The sequence below is a fragment of the Copadichromis virginalis genome, linkage group LG14, assembly GCF_057382275.1.
Source record: "Copadichromis virginalis isolate Kocher_CV1m ecotype Utaka linkage group LG14, C_Virginalis_male_GT1.1, whole genome shotgun sequence".
NCBI classification, from domain to species: Eukaryota; Metazoa; Chordata; class Actinopteri; order Cichliformes; family Cichlidae; genus Copadichromis; species Copadichromis virginalis.
The window spans coordinates 39,172,836-39,190,074 of NC_140631.1; the positions used below are offsets into that span (position 1 = coordinate 39,172,836).

At 39.9% G+C, this 17,239-nt stretch overlaps 1 protein-coding gene across 2 annotated transcripts in view; it reads right to left on the reverse strand.

Annotated features, from left to right (window-relative positions):
* myo7aa (myosin VIIAa) overlaps window positions 1-17,239 on the reverse strand; it is a 52,617-nt gene that overhangs the window by 25,723 nt on the left and 9,655 nt on the right. Inside the window, exons 2-19 of one of the 2 annotated variants that reach the window (XM_085430867.1) lie at window positions 15,537-15,650; window positions 15,190-15,342; window positions 14,226-14,243; window positions 13,190-13,374; window positions 12,759-12,880; window positions 11,625-11,767; window positions 11,282-11,395; window positions 10,991-11,059; window positions 10,767-10,851; window positions 10,468-10,544; window positions 9,846-9,965; window positions 9,303-9,445; window positions 8,598-8,808; window positions 7,183-7,318; window positions 6,194-6,300; window positions 5,267-5,314; window positions 3,300-3,437; window positions 1,727-1,885 (exon numbers count right to left, since the gene is read on the reverse strand). In XM_085430867.1, the coding sequence (XP_085286993.1) occupies window positions 1,727-1,885; window positions 3,300-3,437; window positions 5,267-5,314; window positions 6,194-6,300; window positions 7,183-7,318; window positions 8,598-8,808; window positions 9,303-9,445; window positions 9,846-9,965; window positions 10,468-10,544; window positions 10,767-10,851; window positions 10,991-11,059; window positions 11,282-11,395; window positions 11,625-11,767; window positions 12,759-12,880; window positions 13,190-13,374; window positions 14,226-14,243; window positions 15,190-15,342; window positions 15,537-15,650 (2,142 nt within the window). The remainder of the gene's footprint in view (window positions 1-1,726; window positions 1,886-3,299; window positions 3,438-5,266; window positions 5,315-6,193; window positions 6,301-7,182; window positions 7,319-8,597; window positions 8,809-9,302; window positions 9,446-9,845; window positions 9,966-10,467; window positions 10,545-10,766; window positions 10,852-10,990; window positions 11,060-11,281; window positions 11,396-11,624; window positions 11,768-12,758; window positions 12,881-13,189; window positions 13,375-14,225; window positions 14,244-15,189; window positions 15,343-15,536; window positions 15,651-17,239) is intronic. The other variant, XM_085430868.1, reaches the window with a different exon arrangement.

Genomic DNA, 17,239 nt, shown 5'->3' on the forward strand with positions numbered 1-17,239 from the left:
ATGTGTCCAAAGCTTGAGAAATAAAATTTCTTTTTCTAACAAAACCCAAAATTACTTTCACTGAATTTGCCAAGTTTGAGCAAAATAATCATCAACTTAATCACAACGAACGCAGGTCAAACCACTGCGTTAACTGCAATAACAAGTCAGGTATTAAAAATACAAATGTTTTCAAAGTCACACACACACACACACACACACACACACACAAAATATGACCTGTGAAGCGTCACAGGGCGGGGTGGAGGAAACAGAACACGCATGTTCCAAGAAAAACAGGCAGCTGGTGGGAGTGTGGGAAAAACTGCACAGTGAAAACATGTGTGGCACCAGAAAATACCCTCATGACAAACTCTCGCACACACAAACCCACAACAAAGAGAGACACTCGCTCACTTCCCATAACAACGCCGCTGGGCCCGTGTCACACAGAGGCTACACAGCAGGCCACCTTCCCTAAGAAGAAGCTACAGCTGCTACAAAATTACTTATCCAAGCTCGGATAAGTCCAACACTTTATTCCAATTCAACAAATTGTTATTATTATTTTTTAACTGAAGTAAATGCTGAGGTGATCCGCAGCTTTCTCAGACCACAGTTTTACACAGATGAATACTGTGATAAGATTATTCTCTGCACAAAGATTTTCACTGAATCTCAAAAATGCTTTTGGTCCAATTGGAGAGATTTTAACAGTTAGACAACAACTGTTTATTTAAACCACAAAAAGTTCAGAGTTGAGTTAAAAGGGGCTGAATGCAGCCACGTGATCCCCGGTTAGATAAATGCTTCTAGCATAAAACTGTTGATCTCCTCCTACAGCCTTTTTGTGTTTTTTGAAACTGCCTGATTGGTGTGGCCACAAAAATGGAAAGATGCGCATTATTCTTTTTAACTTTTACTTTCTTTCTTTTTTTAAACTTCCTTTAACTTTCAGGCAGTTACTCCATCGTCAGGTTTTTATTGTGACAACTGCAATTTTCAGATAGTGAGTATTTAAATCGTTTTAGTGTTTCTGCGCCTACAAACCAGATTAGGTTCATGTTTAAACTGAAGCATAGAAAGAATAAAAGACTTTAAAAACTGATTTAAAAACTGCCCGACTATGATGACGTGATTCTATTTTTTAGCGGATTAAAGTACTGAGTTACTAGTTCTTTATTATTTTGAGTTTAAGTGATTTTATTTATTTCAGTGAATATGTAACCGACTCGACTGTAAATTAGTTAAGTCATTAAGTCACATCATTAAGACAAAGAAAATTCGTTTTGAAAGAAGCGACAGGTGAGGACCGCCTAAAAACAGCTCTGGTATAAAATCGAATGCACTCATGATTCCAATCTTCTTTTGAACTTCCATGACACCATCTGTAAAAACCATCCTGATCACGAGACGTTCCTGATCCGTCCCGTGTCCAACAACAACAACATGAGCTGCGCTGTGTGAAAAGAGGACAGTTTCCAGGCATCAAATGCAAGAATCACACAGTGAAACTTTTCTTTTTCTTGAAACTGGACGTCAACAGTGATGAGAAACTTTGCTTCATTTATATTTGATGAATATTTTTTGATCTTTACTTTTTTGCCACGTTTTCCAATAAAAAAAAAATGAGAAGCTGGAGTACCTGGAGTTGGGAATACATAAATTATTCTGGGTGTGTTGATTTAAAACACCCAATAATACGGTGCGTCTACCAGACCCATCAACACACCTGTAGTCACTCTACCTGTTTGTACGCCGGTTTGACTCCAGGCATGAGCACCCGGTAGCGGTCGACGAACTCCACGAAGGTGTAGCGGATGGGATATCCAGCACGGCGGATTCGGATGGTCTCCATCATACCCGAGTACCTCAGCTGACGCACACACAGCTCCCTGTCAAACAGCTGCAGACAAACATGAACAGTTTTTTGACAAAGTCCCAGCTTTGGCTGAAGAAGCTGAGAAAGGTTAAAGGTCATAGCTGCAAAGATTTGGTACTTTGAGGCAGTTGAGAGAAGACATGACGGGCGAACTGGGATATTTTATTTAATCTATCAACATGAAACTCCTTTAGATCACTACGTACTTTTATTTTTCTACAGTTAAGTAACCCATTAATCATTTCCCCATTTTTACTCCTCATTGTGCAGCTTAACAGCCACTCCACTTTCTCTCAAACAGTCCTGTTTGTCAGATGAGGTTGTGGCTTTTTCTTCATCACTCATTTTCAGCTTCTTAATTACAGTTTGAACTCTGCTGACCGGCATTCTCATTTCCCTGATTATATTTTCATATCCGTTTCCTGTTTTATAAAGTTCAACTATGTTCTCCAGCAGATCCTTTGAGAAGTCCAACATCAGTGCAGCACTGGAAACGTGCAGGAGCCCAGAAACTCACCGACCTCATTACAAGCAAACAGATCACAGGTGAGAACGATCATCTTTAGTAGTCATTTAAACCTGTGTGTGTCAGCATATGTGGATGGTATCATGCCAACACTTAAAAATAATAAATGATTTTACTGAAACCACCAACCATGAATGAAAAACATTTTTGTAGCATCATTCATATTTTCTGAAAAAATTCTGCCAGGATACATAAACATATGAACTGAACTCAGGATACAGGTCAGGTCCAAACGTTTGTGCTGCACTGTAACATAAACTCCTCAAACTTTCAGCTACAGCACAGCCTGAATTTAAAGACATAATCTTTATTTGTCACAGCGGCTGTGGTAACGGTCAGACATGGAGAGAGTGGAGAGCCATGGGAAAATACGGAGGGAAATTAAGTTATGGGAATGAGATTTACAGAGAGAAAAACAAGCAGAAGCAGATTTGATCCATTTCTATCGATTAAGTTTTTAATCTAATTGATTAAAAACTTTTTCATGCAATTTTGCTCGTGAGGATGACTCCAATATGTTTTAATGACAGGAAGGAAAACAAAGAAAGCCTTGCACACTATGAAAGGTACAAAGCATAAAAATAGGTTTGTAGTTTATCAGGTATCTGCAGGGTTGGACCGAAAAATTTTTTAAAAAAGTTTTCTAATGCAAAACGAAGTAAAAATACTATTTACTATTTCACTATATCATGTTAACCTCTACAACTTCTTCATAACTAAAGTGTGCCTCCTCTGCAGCAGAGTTTCTAATGTCCATTAACTTCTGAATCAACCTTTTTTACCTTTTACCTTCGTAATTCATCTCAACACTGAACTAAGCAAAGCCATGTTTTGCCTCCCTGTGACTGCAGTCTTCCAGTAACTGCATGTTTTAACCTCGACTTCTATCTGCGGACAGCGTGTCAGACTCACCATCGGCTTCTTGTATTCATTGGGTTTGATGCAGCGGACGAAGAACGGCTGACAGACGCTCAGAGTTCTCATCAGCAGCTCCAGAGATCTTTTAAACTGGCTGCTCAGGGTGGGCGAACGCTTCCTGGTTTCTGCTCCCTAAACACACACACACAGCAACAACCCTGTTAGAAACAATGAGGACTCCTCCTGCTCTTCCTGAGCTCGGACACCAACCTCTTTCCTCTCTGAACAGCAAAGTTTGACGCTTCAGCTTCACTCAGTCAAACCTGCTGACTGAGCAGCGACTGCTTCACAAGGAAGGAGCTGCAATCAATTAACTGAAGCATCAATCAGCTCAGCCAGAGAAAACTGTTTTAGGCCTGTTTTTAAAATTATTATAAAACTTATTTAAATTAATCACATCATTTAAATTAAAGTAAAATGGCATCACACAACAATTTGATTTTAAAAACAACAATAACATTCTGGTTATTTGTATATTTAAAGAAATTTCTTGAGTTTTGAGACCTAATTTTTAAAAAAAAATTGCGATATTTTCCTCCAGACTATGAATAAGCTGATGAAAATAAAATAAATAAAGATTTTAAAATAATTTTAATATTATTCAGCAACATTATATTATTTAAAATTAAAAGTCTAAAAAATAATCACGTTACTGTCCATTAATAGTTACAGCTTATTGCAGCCATAGTTTGACTATTTCAACACACACGACAACTTGTAAGGCTACCGGAGAATCAATAATAATAATAATAATAATAATAATAATAAATGATGATGATGATAAAGAGCGAAATTTGAGAAACAAAAGTTCTTACCAGTTTCGTGAGCACAGAGCAAACTGAGCTTTGTATAAAGAGAAAAACTTTCTAATATTTCTCCATCCTGCGTGTTTGTACTTGAGCCTCACTGAGGTGGAAGTGAGTGTTTCCGTCGGTGTTTGAGCCGTTTACAGATCACCTGCTGCTTCCCTGCGCAGGCTAAACTCAGCGACCTGATCTAAATCTGACCCCGTTCACTCACTTCTACCTTCAAGTTACATCAGCGCGCAGCTTCACAGCACGAGCTTCTGCACCGATCAACACCGTCACATAAACCTCGTCACCGCCTGTGGAGGTGTTCGTGTGATAGAAACGTTACTGCCCTCCGGCGGTAACAGGCATCTGTTACAACACTGCAATTAATACATTCAAGTGATAAAATATAAATAAAAGTTATAATTATATTAAAAGCAAATTAATGCACATGTCTGGATTCACCACTGGTTTGATTATTAAAAACAACTCGAATACTAATATAATCCATGTTTATTAACAGCTTTAGGTGGAGCAGAAACCTTGCTGCCCTTAAAACTTTAAAAAGTAATCATTAGTAAAAATTACATTTATAATATGTCAAGTAGTTTGCTAAAGCAGCATCTGATGTCACAAAATAATGTAGTTTGTCAGTGTAAACAAACAACAGATAAAAAATAAATAAAATAAAGGCTCAGTGGGGTTTGTTTGCCGTACTTCTGCCCGCAGTCGGTTTGTGAAAAGAAGTTACGGCTATATGTTATTGTTAACTGCATTAAATTTTTGGTAATATTTACTAATGCTAGGTTTACCTCGCTGACTCAGTACTAACTTTGAATTTGTTTAGCATCACGGCTTTTTTTTTTCTTTCTACATAAGACTAAAACACTTTTAAGGCAGAAAATAAAAATGATCGGTGAGCTACGGTATAATCTTGTGACATTACTCACAGATGAAAGCACACACAGTAGGAAAATAACCACCATAGTTGACATGGAGTTGTATTCATCAGCCTTTTGGTTGAATCTCATTCAGCTATGACAAAAGTATGTGAGCTATGGGATGTTCAGACCATGTTTGAAGTCAGAGAGGAATCAATGAAATGGAAGAAGATGGTAAAATGAAGAGGATGAAAATGCAGCGCTGGGATGTTTGATTTCTCATTTTTACCTTGGAGGGAGCTGTGGCTGAACTAACAGGAGCGTAACCACACAGAAACTGGCAGAAGCAGCACACAGACATGCAAATGCAAACAAAGAGACACACAGGGAGGGAAGACAAAGAAGTCAGACATGTTATTTTGGGCTGGACTTCAAAGAGAAACATGCAAGTAAACAACAGCATGCAGGAGAAGAACAACTCAGAAAAACTTTCTGCAGTTCTCAAATTAACGTGTCACTCAGTCAGGAGGTTCCTAGATGGGGTACCGCTGTATTCAGGGACCCAGAGAGCACACTCGCTGTTATCAGAGTTGCCAGGTTTGTGGTTTTCCCACAGCATCTAAATACTGTCTACATCTGATCTGAAAAGTAAATGTAAATTTAGTAACACAAATCCTAAAGTGGACGTCTTCGGTTTATTTCCATCCTTGGGTTCTCATAGCTCAAACAAATCCTTATTTTTGATATAGTGGGTCTTGATTATGGCTGCCTTCTTCTCATTGGTTGACCCTTACAAAAAGCAGGTGGGTGGGGCCCATGTGCCTAGTATAAGACACCAGGGCCTGTTTATTTGAAACTCTAGTCATGTTTTATGCTTTTCACCAGAGTAACAGTATGACAGAAATAAGGGAAAGCAGGATCTGCTTTGAACAAGTTAGTAAGTTATTAATTCTGCAAATTGTTACACTAACAAACACAGAGAAACACAACCTGCTGTAATGCTTCCTCACTCAGCATCCACCAATCAAGTGTTTAGTTTAAGTTCCAGTTCAGGGCCTGGTTGGTGATAGTTCTGGTGTGGTCACACAGGCCTGACAATGGTCTTCTAGTTAATTTCCTTAATACATGTTTGTGTGTGTGTGTGTGTGTGTGTGTGTGTGTGTGTGTGTGTGTGTGTGTGTGTGTGTGTGTGTGTGTGTGTGTGTGTGTGTGTTACCATAGCTACGTCAGCCTGGAAGATTTGTTTGATGAACTTGTTTTTGGAGGAGTGAACCAGCTGAATGATGTCGCCATACAAAGTGTCCCTGTTCTTCTCCAGGAAACCTGCAGGACACACAAGTCAACATCTTGGAAACATCAAAGGTTTAAACATTGCTAATTTGACTTTACGACATTTATTTGTCAGTGGTGATTACGATGTATTTGTAGAAGTTTAAAGGAGTTTAAAAAAAATTATAATAATTGTACAAGATCTGACATAAAAACATTCATGAAAAAGACATAAAAGATTAAATTTATGATTTCCTGAGAACTGACATGTGGATCTATAGAAATGTGTAATTTGGGCCCAAATCCAGTGAAGAAACTTCCAGTTATAAGTTTCAGTAATAGGTTTGAAGAAATGTTTTCAGCTCTGACTTAGTAAAACATTTTTAAGTGGAAGTGGTGCTTCCATGCTGTTATTTCTATTTCAGCATGTTTTAAATACACACTCCGGCTAATGGGATAAAGATCAAGACACGCGGCTACAGGCAGCAAACATACAAAGCCCACCACTGCACACGATTTCGAGCAAACATCCATCCCGCATCAGTTTCAGGTTTAAACCAGTGACTCTTGTGACTCTGCATGAATTTGACCTTTGAATATGAACCACTAAAGTCATAAACAGAAGGTTTAAAGAGCAGGTTGGTGGAGCTTTGATGCCCACAGCCAGAGCTGTGCGCTCTCACTTTGACATAGACTAGAAAAACATGGTCAGGTGCGATACTTGTACATACACTGAGCTCATTAGGTGAAACTTTGGTCAAAGAATTTAAATGCAGGATTTTAGGCTGTATGTCGTTTTGGTAGTTTTATTTAGCCAGAGATCAGAAAACCATCCTGACTGGCTTCATAAAATCTCTTTTACTGTACATTCAAACAACGGGAAACTTGTAGTAACTGCATCTTTTAGTGATGTGGTGTGTGTGAAGTGACTCTGACCTCTTGTTTCATAGTAAACCACTCCAGCAAAGTGTTGGATGCCAAACTGAGTCTCATAGTTGTTCTTTGGAGGGATGTAGTTTGTGTTGAGTTTATGCTGAAAGTTCAGCTTGTTGAGCATGGTGGTGTCTGTGCCCTGCAGGAGACAGGCAGGAAAATGTGAGAGTTTAGTTTAAAAAACAAGGCTTCGAGTCTTTAGGCCACATGGCGGCAGCAGAAACAAGCTGTGAACAAGCTGCTGACACCTTATTGACTAAAATCTCCCGCACACTGTTTGTTGGAGTTGTAGTGAAAACAGTGTCCAGCATGCTGTGATTCAGTGCTGCTTAGGCTGCTATGCCTCAGGACGCTTTACATTTAAAAACAAGTTTAAAACCTGGTAAAAAACAAAAGGTTTTTAGTTTCTATGGATAGTTTCCCCGTTTATATGAGCTGTAAAGTGGATGATTCTTGTTAAAAAAACATACAGATCTATTGTTATTTTAACTGCCAAGTGTGCAGTTTGCTGTGTTTAATGGAAATATCTGACAGATAACCATTCAACAGACTCAATTTTCATTATTCTGTTACATCAAGAAGGCAAAATACAGTGTTGCTCCATCTGTGAATGTAAAGCCAGTGTTTTGTGCGCCATTTTTTCACTGATCTCCTCCAAGTCTTAGCCAAGTTAAACAAATGTGTCCTAATATGTGGTGGTAAAGTTCCCCAGCATCCATGTCGTCATCATTTTCATACAATATAAATAACTCATTTGGGCCAACATTAAAATCTATTCCTCTATTAATCTATATTAATTTTACTGACAGTAGTTGTAGGCTCCATGTCACCACTATGTTACAGATCCAGGAAGTCAAACAGGAAACGGGAGATTTCCAAATCTTTTGATATTAGGTGGATTTTGAAATTTGACAAGTTGATGGAAATTAGGTCTATTGGAAGGTCGGTCTGGTTGACAACAATTAGGACATCATGAACTTTTGTGTTTGTGTTTTATGTGTGGGAACTCTTCTATAGAAAATGTCACCTGTGTGAGTGAACTGAGAACCGCATACATGGTTGGTTCCTGTGGGAGGAGCTTAAGGTGTCCAGTCCGCTTCATGCCACACTTGATTGCCAGGTTTCCTTACATTCTTCAAAACGCAGACTCCATGAACCAATAGAAGCTGTCACAGTAGCCATGTTTCTGCTCAGTTTGTAAGGAGCACAGTGTTTCTGCTTCTCTTGTCCCGAGAGCTGTACAACAGTTGTGTAGCAACTCTTTTTTTAAATGCTTCTGGTGTCCTTCAGCTCCTGCAGAGAATTTCTGGTTCTTTGGTTGCTAAATGCTCCACTGCTGGTGCACGTATACCGTCATCATTACAGAGCTGAACTTTGGGGAATCAAAGACCAGGTGAGACAAATATGGGAGCGCATACCTTCGGAAATTTGCTCTCCTCGTCGATGAGTGAGATGATGTTCATGGGTTTGATGGCGATCATGTCCAGAGCGTCCTGGTTGTCTGTGAACTCAATGTGCTGCCAGTTGATGTTCTCCAGGTTGTACTCCTCCTGCTCTAGCTTGAACACATGACGCACGAAGAACTGCTGCAGGTTCTCGTTGGCAAAGTTTATGCACAGCTGCTCGAAGCTGCAGGAACGAGGACGAGAAGTGACGGAAAAGCTGACAATGCTGACAGAATAGTTCAGTTAAACTCAATATGTAGTGATGCCAGTGGGTTTCACAAAATAAATACATAAACAATGCCACAGGCATAAGAACAAACTTTTTAAATTAGGTATTTAATAAAAACCACACAGGGTATAAAATATGTGCCAGTTTCAACAGAAAGTACTTGTTAGCATCTCTCATTAGCTATAACACAATACATGTGTTGTGTTATTTTTCATGCATTCATGGTGATCATTTAGAGGCAGGTCACATGGGTGTGGGCGGTGATATTTAAAGCTATTAGTGAGCACCTCACCTGAAGACCAGGAGGGCAAAGGGTACATATGAATGCCTCTGTGGACGTTACACTTCACTCACAAGGGATTTGTAGCTGGCTTTGGAAACCCCTCAGAACAAAGATTTAGTGGGTAGGGTGGACAGCATCACTATGTGAGAGTTAGTGTGTAATGTACCTGTTTACTGTGAAGTTTTCAAAGCCAAAGATGTCCAGGAGTCCGATGGAGCGTCTGAGCGCTTTGGGCTGAGATGACGGAGGCTTATAAATGGCTGCATTGATCTTTTCCACGATCCACACAAACAAGCGACCGTAAATACCCTGCGCGCACACACAGACAAAGTCACAGTCCAACACATTAAAGGTCCCCAATGAGGGATTTGATCTCTAGTAGAGATATTATGTGCGTGTTGATCACTGTCTCAGTCTCATTCCACTTCTTGGTGGAAATGCAAAAATGTGTTGGAAGAGGCAGTGAAGAAAACCATTATTCTGCAAACCTGCAGGTCGAAATGAAACATGGCAGGATGTAAGATACTTAAAGTGTTTGAATGGCTCTGAAAATGTGTTAAAGGAAAGGAAATACAATGAAAAGGTTCACACCAGAGTCTGTGTTGGACAATCTCAACTTATTCTCTTTTATCATCTCTGCTACGTGGGGCTTTTAACCCCTTTAGTTCATTAACTTAAATGAATAAAGTGTGATAATTATGAGCTGTACCTTAACAAAAGCGTCCCGTACATCCAGAGCTTGTTCCATGCTGAGAGGGGTGGAGACCGTCTCTCCTCTGGTGATGAGTGTTCGGCTGGTCAGACAGTTCATCAGATCCTTAACGTCCACCTTAACACACAGAGACACATAAACACAGGAGCTCCTCAATGAATCTCCAAAACATCCAATCAAATTTACGGTTTTGAAGTACTGTGAAATAATAGCGTAAAACTGCTTTTATTAACACCTGAATGGAGGTTTGATTTGAGTGTCACTGAACAGTGACACTGCTAGATTAGACTAAAAGAAAGAAGGGTGGGTGGATAATGTGTCTGAGCACAATGGGATCTTTAAATTAGGGTGAAACTGCTGGCCAGTTCTACTATTATTTATTTTCTATCATATATATACTGTCACAGTGGTGGATGATCATATTAAACTTCACCAGAGTTTTTAAATAATGAAGGCAGTGGACGTAGGTACAAAACTATGGGTGTGAATATAGAAGTCCCGCCCACTTGTTGCCCATCCATCTGTGTATGAGGGGCATCTAATCAAAAGAAGGAGGGGCAAGAAAAGCAAAACAGGATGAAAGAGGATGAAAAGGTGTGTGTGTGTGTGTGTGTGTCACCTCTAATAGTGTGGCAGAAGTAGTGAGATGAGGGCTCCGCACCACCTCACAGGCATCAAGGTTGTCATAGGTGCGTGCTGAAAGGTCAAAGATCAACAGAGTGTCTAAAGAAGTTTTCTTTATAAATAAAATTAAAATCACAGATATTTTTTACGAGGTGTTAATTATGTCTGTACTTGTGTGGACTGCAAGGACTGGACACTAAGAACAATACTCACAAGGAAACATGGCTACAGGAAGCTAAACACAGCGGACGAGTAAACAGTAAATTCCTTTTCTGGTAATATTTTTCACGTTACCCTCGTATCTCAGGTTTCCCATGTGCAGTATAGCAGCCAGCAGCTTAGAAATCTCCCAGTTCTCCTTGTCAGTGAACATCAGCACCTGAGCAAACAGACCCAAGCAACAATCATTACCTTTCAGTGTCTTTCAAATATAAGATGATAAAAACAGTATGTTGGTGATATTTAAATAGTTGAATACACAATATTAACTTTAGGTAAAGCAGCACACACGTTAGTACCTTCATTGCAGAGCGGATGTTGGAGTACTCCTTCATATCGTTTCGGCCATCACAAACGGTACAGTTACCCTGCAAAGAGACGGAGGGATGGATGGGGATCAGAACAAAGTCTTTGTCTTTTCATATTTTATTTACTTTTTTTTAATCCTATTTTTATTTGATATAATCTCTGTTTTCCTGATTGGCACGATCCCCTAATAAGAGACTATTCAACAGCTGTAAAGATCAAAGCTCCTCTTCACCGATAAGGCGACTGATCAGCCAATTACGCAGCGTGAGACAGTAACTCACGATGGTCAGGTAGGTGTAGTCTGTGGCTTTGCTCAGCCCCAGTTTCTTCTTCTCATCGACAGTCATTCCCTTCAGCATACAGTAGAAGATGTGGTAGTTTCTCTCATCGTAGGCCTGTAGAGAGAGGAGAAAAGTCAAATCAGTGTTACACCACTACATATTATAAAAGATAAGGTAAGGCTTTGCAGACTGCAGGGATTAATTCATAAGATAGAACTGACTTTTGGCTATTTTGTTTTACTTTAAGTCAAGATGATAAACAGAATGACGTTTTTTATGTCACAGTTAGTTACTGAGAAAATGCTCAGGAGTTTAACTTTGAGCTGATCAGCTTCGGACTTACCTGTCGACAGACTCGGGATTTCTCCAGCAGGTACTGCTCTATCTTGGCTCCTTCTATGGCTCCTCGCTTGTTGAAATGGATGTCAATGTATTTCCCAAAACGAGATGAGTTGTCATTGCGGATCGTTTTTGCGTTTCCAAAGGCTGGAAGAAAAACAGAAAACACCAACAATGCAAAAGACATTTCTGTCAAGGTCTGATTGCCCACTGGGAATCTTAATGGAGACTCTTTAGGAATTATCTTCTTTCTTGGCTGTAAATGTTTTCACTGTGTGTTTTCAGTAGATTCACTGAAATATGAGAGGAGACTCAGACATGTGAGCATGTAGCGTGGTGTGTTGTTTCACGATCGTCTTTCTCTCAGGTGAGACATTCACGCAATGCTGGATTGAAGTGTAAATGACGCCTGCTTTGCACTCACAGTGCACTGCACATACGTAATAGGTTGCCTGCTTTTATCATGACGGCTATAAAGTAGATTGGCTTATGCACAAAGAATCACGGGGTCACATTTTATCATTTTGCCCAACATTTAAGCCAAATAGAGTTGATTTTTGATCACAATGAATGGCTAACTGGCAAAGAATTGACCAAAGATGTTGAACGACGTATTAATCTTGCTAATTTGGTTTCATCTTATAAGTAATTCCTGCTGATTTAATTAACAATTAAATGGAGGTAGATGTTTCATGTGACCTGTCCTGTCACTGCACTACTGCAGACCTCTATCTTACAGTGTTTTGCTCTTCTGATCATTTTGAATTTTGTTATAATACATTCAGTAAATCTTATCTGAAGCTTTAACTTTCAGGTAAAGCTTAAAATTGTATTAATGAAGAATATTTTTTAATGAAGTAATGTACATGTTTAAAAATAACTTTGGTAGTCAGCACAGTCTCAGTCTGTGCTGCCGGGTGTTGATGTTGTAAAACCTTCAGCTGCAAGATTACTGAACTAACATGTCTCTGTTACAACTGTGAGAGATTAAACGTAAATGCTAAAGTGAATCCATAACATCATCTGTGAGTTTGTCTACTTCATAGAGATTTTCTTCCAGATAATGAGTTAAAGATCACTTTTCTCTGTGTGTGTGTGTGTGTGTGTGTGTGTGTGTGTGTGTGTGTGTGTGTGTTACCTTCTAGTATAGGGTTTGCCTCCAGGACCTGCTGCTCTATCCAGGAGTGTTGACCACTGATGGCCGCCAGAAACTGAAGGATCAGTTTGGTGCTTTCTGTTTTTCCTGCTCCAGATTCACCACTATCAAACCAAAACAACAGCGAGAAAATGTGATCATGTTTAAGAAAGACCAAGAGTTTGTTTATCATTTTAAAGTTTCTGATGATTCTACGAGATCTTCAGCACCTACATTTTTATCAGTTTCTTATTTTTCTTGTTTTTTCTTCTTTTAATCACAAATTTTAATAATTTGATAGAAAATAAAAAAGATTAGATATTAGATATCTGACTGACTGACAAACCTTTTGGTCTGCATGGTTAAAACTCACATCCTTGCTGTATGATTGCTGGTTTGTATTTGAGCCACCTGCAGTCTGAACTTTTCCTAACCTGATGATACAGCACTGGTCGCGGTTGTTCCTCTGCATGTTGAAGTAACAGTTGTCAGCAATGGCAAATATATGAGGTGGCATTTCACCGATCTTCTTGTTGGTGTAGAGGCGGATCTGGTCAGCCGTGTAGATGGGCAGCGGCTGGTAAGGATTGACAGCCACAAGGATGGAGCCTGTGTACGTCTGTACAGAAAAAACGAGGATGAACCAAATTATGTTTTTTTTAGGTCACCCAGGTGTTGATGTTTTGGACTCACACTGCTGGTAGCTGATGTGTAAAAGAAGATAAGTACTGAGTAACTACAAATCCTACAGACATCATCTTCTCCTCAACATGCTATACTTGGAAAATTCCTCCAAGGACTGTCAAAAGACAGTTCCTGGGTCCAAACCAGAGCAAGGCAAAGTGTAATAAGAAGCTAACAAATAGTTCAAAAACACATCTTAAAACTGAACAGCCATGAACAGGTCAGCATTTTATGTTTCATGTTTAAGGATTAAAGCACCTGTCAATATCAGATTAAAGTCTTTCAGTTAAATTTGAGAAATTATCAAAGAAGCCAGCCGAAGATCCTTTAGTAAAATGTCCACAATACAACGTCAGAAATATTACAAAAAAATGTCATGCGGCTGTCTGTTGCCGAAAGGATCGAGCAACAAGCCGGTGCCGGTTAGCGGGTACATGAGCTGACACAGGTCGAGTAGCTCAGATGTTGAAGGATGACAATGAGAACGTATCATTGTTCGCCATAAGAGAACAGAAAGCCATGTTGGAAACATGGTGCAGCTCTCAGTTTGGTTACTGTTAAGCCAAAGTGAGTTACTATAGTCCCTGCGCCAACATGACACATCCATCCATAGTGCATATAAGAAAAGAAGTCCCATCAAATACATGATGTCTACTGAAACGTGCAGCAAACACGCTGTATACTGTGATCGAGGCCATGCAGCGTGCATTAAATCCATGCAGTGGGTGCATATCCTTGTATATTTTTTAGCCTTTGTCTATGCTTGGGTTTCAGGGGCTGACTTACCCTGCCACCACAGTTTGTCTTCAGTAGAAACAGGAACAAATAAAGGAGGGTAACAAACAGAGGTAATGAGAAAATAAAGCAAGGAAGGTATTATGATGACAGGAGAGGAGTGAGAAAAAAGTGACAGAGAGTTAAAAGAGTAAGGTGACGAATAAAGTGTTAAAAAGCTGCTTAAACAGACAGAACATATAGCAGTAGGGTCAAAATAAATGAGATATAGCAAATTCTATATAAAAATGAGGTTTGTATTAAACTTTAAAGCCTTTTAAAGCCTTAAACTTTAAATCACAACGACAGTTGCCTTAAGACACTTTATGTTGTAAAGTCAAAACGCTGCAATAATACAGAGTAACCCCAGTCAGATAAACCTCTATGACCGAGCGCTTGACGACAGTGGGAAGAAAAAACTCTCTTTTAACAGGAAATAACTTCCAGCAGAACCAGGCTCAGCGAGGGGCATCTGCTGCAACCCATTGGGGATGAGGGGATAAATAATCAAATAAAAAATTAAGAAAAGACTTTATATAAAATTTTGTTTTAGTGCAGAAGAGCAAATATTTGTTACTCTGTGTAGAAAAATCTTTTTAAACAGTACTAAAGGGATTAAATAATGAAGGTATTTCTATTGTTGGAGTTCCATCCATCCAGCAGGATGAGGGTTACAAGTGTGAATGATTTAGTTTGTACTCTACATAGTTGTTGGTAGAGTTTCTTTAATGAGCAGAATTAGGCTTTTCATATTTAAGCATTGCTTCTGCCTGAGCCTGTTCAGTCACTCCTTGGTTCCAAGTACTGATGACAATTTCTAATATATCAAACACTACTTCCTGCCACAGTTTGAGTCAAGTTGTAAGTGTAGTGTAATTGTGAAGAGTAGCCATAATGGTGAGGAACTGGGAGCCTGTCCAGGGTAAACTAGATTCAGTAGGCTCAGCCCTGCAGTAATCGCTGCAGTAATACTCACATATATGAGTTTTTCTCTGTATCTGATGAGCAGGTTACGGAGGATACCAGCTTCATTGAGGTCTCCCAAGCGAATCATGTCTTCCACCCCGTGGATGGAGGTGGGATGCATTGGCTTGATGTTGGTGGCATTTTGGGGGGAGATCCAGTGCTCCTGAAGGAGGATGGGAAGTTAAGTTGAGAAAGCACATTGGAAATTCAGGACATTTTTGATCCTAAACAAAAAAAACAAAAACGTTTTTAATGATCTCAACGGTCACATGGTGTCTGTGATTAGTGTTAGACACTGACATGCTTCCCAAGACATGTTCTTTAAAAAACAAGTTTTATTTGTATGTAAGTGCTTACATTTCCTTCATCGTCCACCACTTGGATCTGTCCGGAGTCACAGAGTTTGACCACTGCGCCGATCGGCACCTCAAACTCCCGACCAGTCTTCAGGTCCAACCAGACATAGTCGCCCTGAAAGGAAGTCAGACAGTCAAACCGAAATCAGGATGTTAGGATTTTGGGAGTTAAATCATTCAGCGTCAGAGTAACAGAGTAAGTATCAAGGTCAGAGTAACAGCAATGTCAGATCACATGAGAAATCAGCCAGAAGCAGAAAGAAACCGTGAAGCAGCATTGACAGAAAAGTGCGTTAATATGTGAACTCATCATGAAAAACAATATTTTTCATCAAAACTTAGAACCAGCTCGTGGTCTGAAGAAATCAGACTGTAGGTTAAATAATTCCTCAAAGCCTTTCGAAACAAATCTTGCCACACAGCAGCAATCCTTAAATGTCTTTGAAACTTTTATTTTAAAGGCTATGAAGACAGAAAACCTGCATTTATAAAATGAAAAGTAAAATCGAATAATACAGTTTAAAAAAATCTGCTGACTTCGGCCCAAAATAAAGCCAAATAAAGCTTTTCCCCCTAGAAGTTAGAACTTCTACCTTCATCTCTGTGTTACAGGCTTCTGTACGTGAAATTAAATTATGGTTTCTTTGAGAACTGTTTCTCTTTAATAATGTGTCTTATATACCTTTACTCTACACTCGACTGGCTTTTAATACAGTACCTGCAGCAGACTGACAATCCTTGCTTTGCTTTGAGGGTTTCTGTCTGACCTTTAATCAGTTCCAGACGTTTCTAGTAGGTTACCACTAGACCCAGTTTTTAGGTTTAATCCAATTTACATAAAGATTTTATGTTAAGCCAGTAATCTAAAATTTCACAAAAATTCATTGCAGCCATTTAAAATGGTACTCAGTAGTTTGTACGGCCTACAGAAGCTTGCATGCCTGATAACATCGGGGCCTGTTCCTAATGAGACAATAGATGGTGTCCTGGGATCTCCTCCCAGATCTTGACCTCAGATCAGGGCATCGCTGAGCTGCTGGACAGTCTGAGGTGCAACCTGGCAGAGTTGGATGGACCAAAACATAACGTCTCACTCAGCTGGATATAAGTCACCTGAGCGTGGCTCCTCCTCAGTGGTATCAGATCCTCCATCCTCCATGTGCTGCCGGCATACTCTCACCACATGAGGCGTATCGTGCACCAGGAGGAACCTGGGACCCACTACAGCAGCGTAGGGTCTGACAGTAAGTCCAGGGACTTCATCCTGATACCTGATGGCAGTCACGGTGATATTGCCTAGCGTGTAGTGTCTGTGTGTCCGTCCATGGATATGCCTCTCCAGACCATCACTGACCCAATACCAAACCAGTCGTGCTGAATGATTTTACAGCTATCTTAATGTTCTCCACAGCTTCTCCAGACCCTTTCATGTCTGTCACACGTGCTCAGGATGACCCTGCTGTCATCTGTGAAAAGCACAGGACTCCAGTGGTTGACCTACCAATACTGGTATTCTATGGAAAATGCCAGGCGGGCTTCACGGTGTTGAGCAGTGAGCACAGAGCCCACTACAGGACGATGGGCCCTCAGGTCTCATGACTTTTGTTTCTGATTGCGTGGTCAGAGACATTCACACAAATGGCCTGTAGCTCTGCCAGTGCTCATCCTTTTCTTCCTGTCACAAAGGACCTTATACTGGTCCCG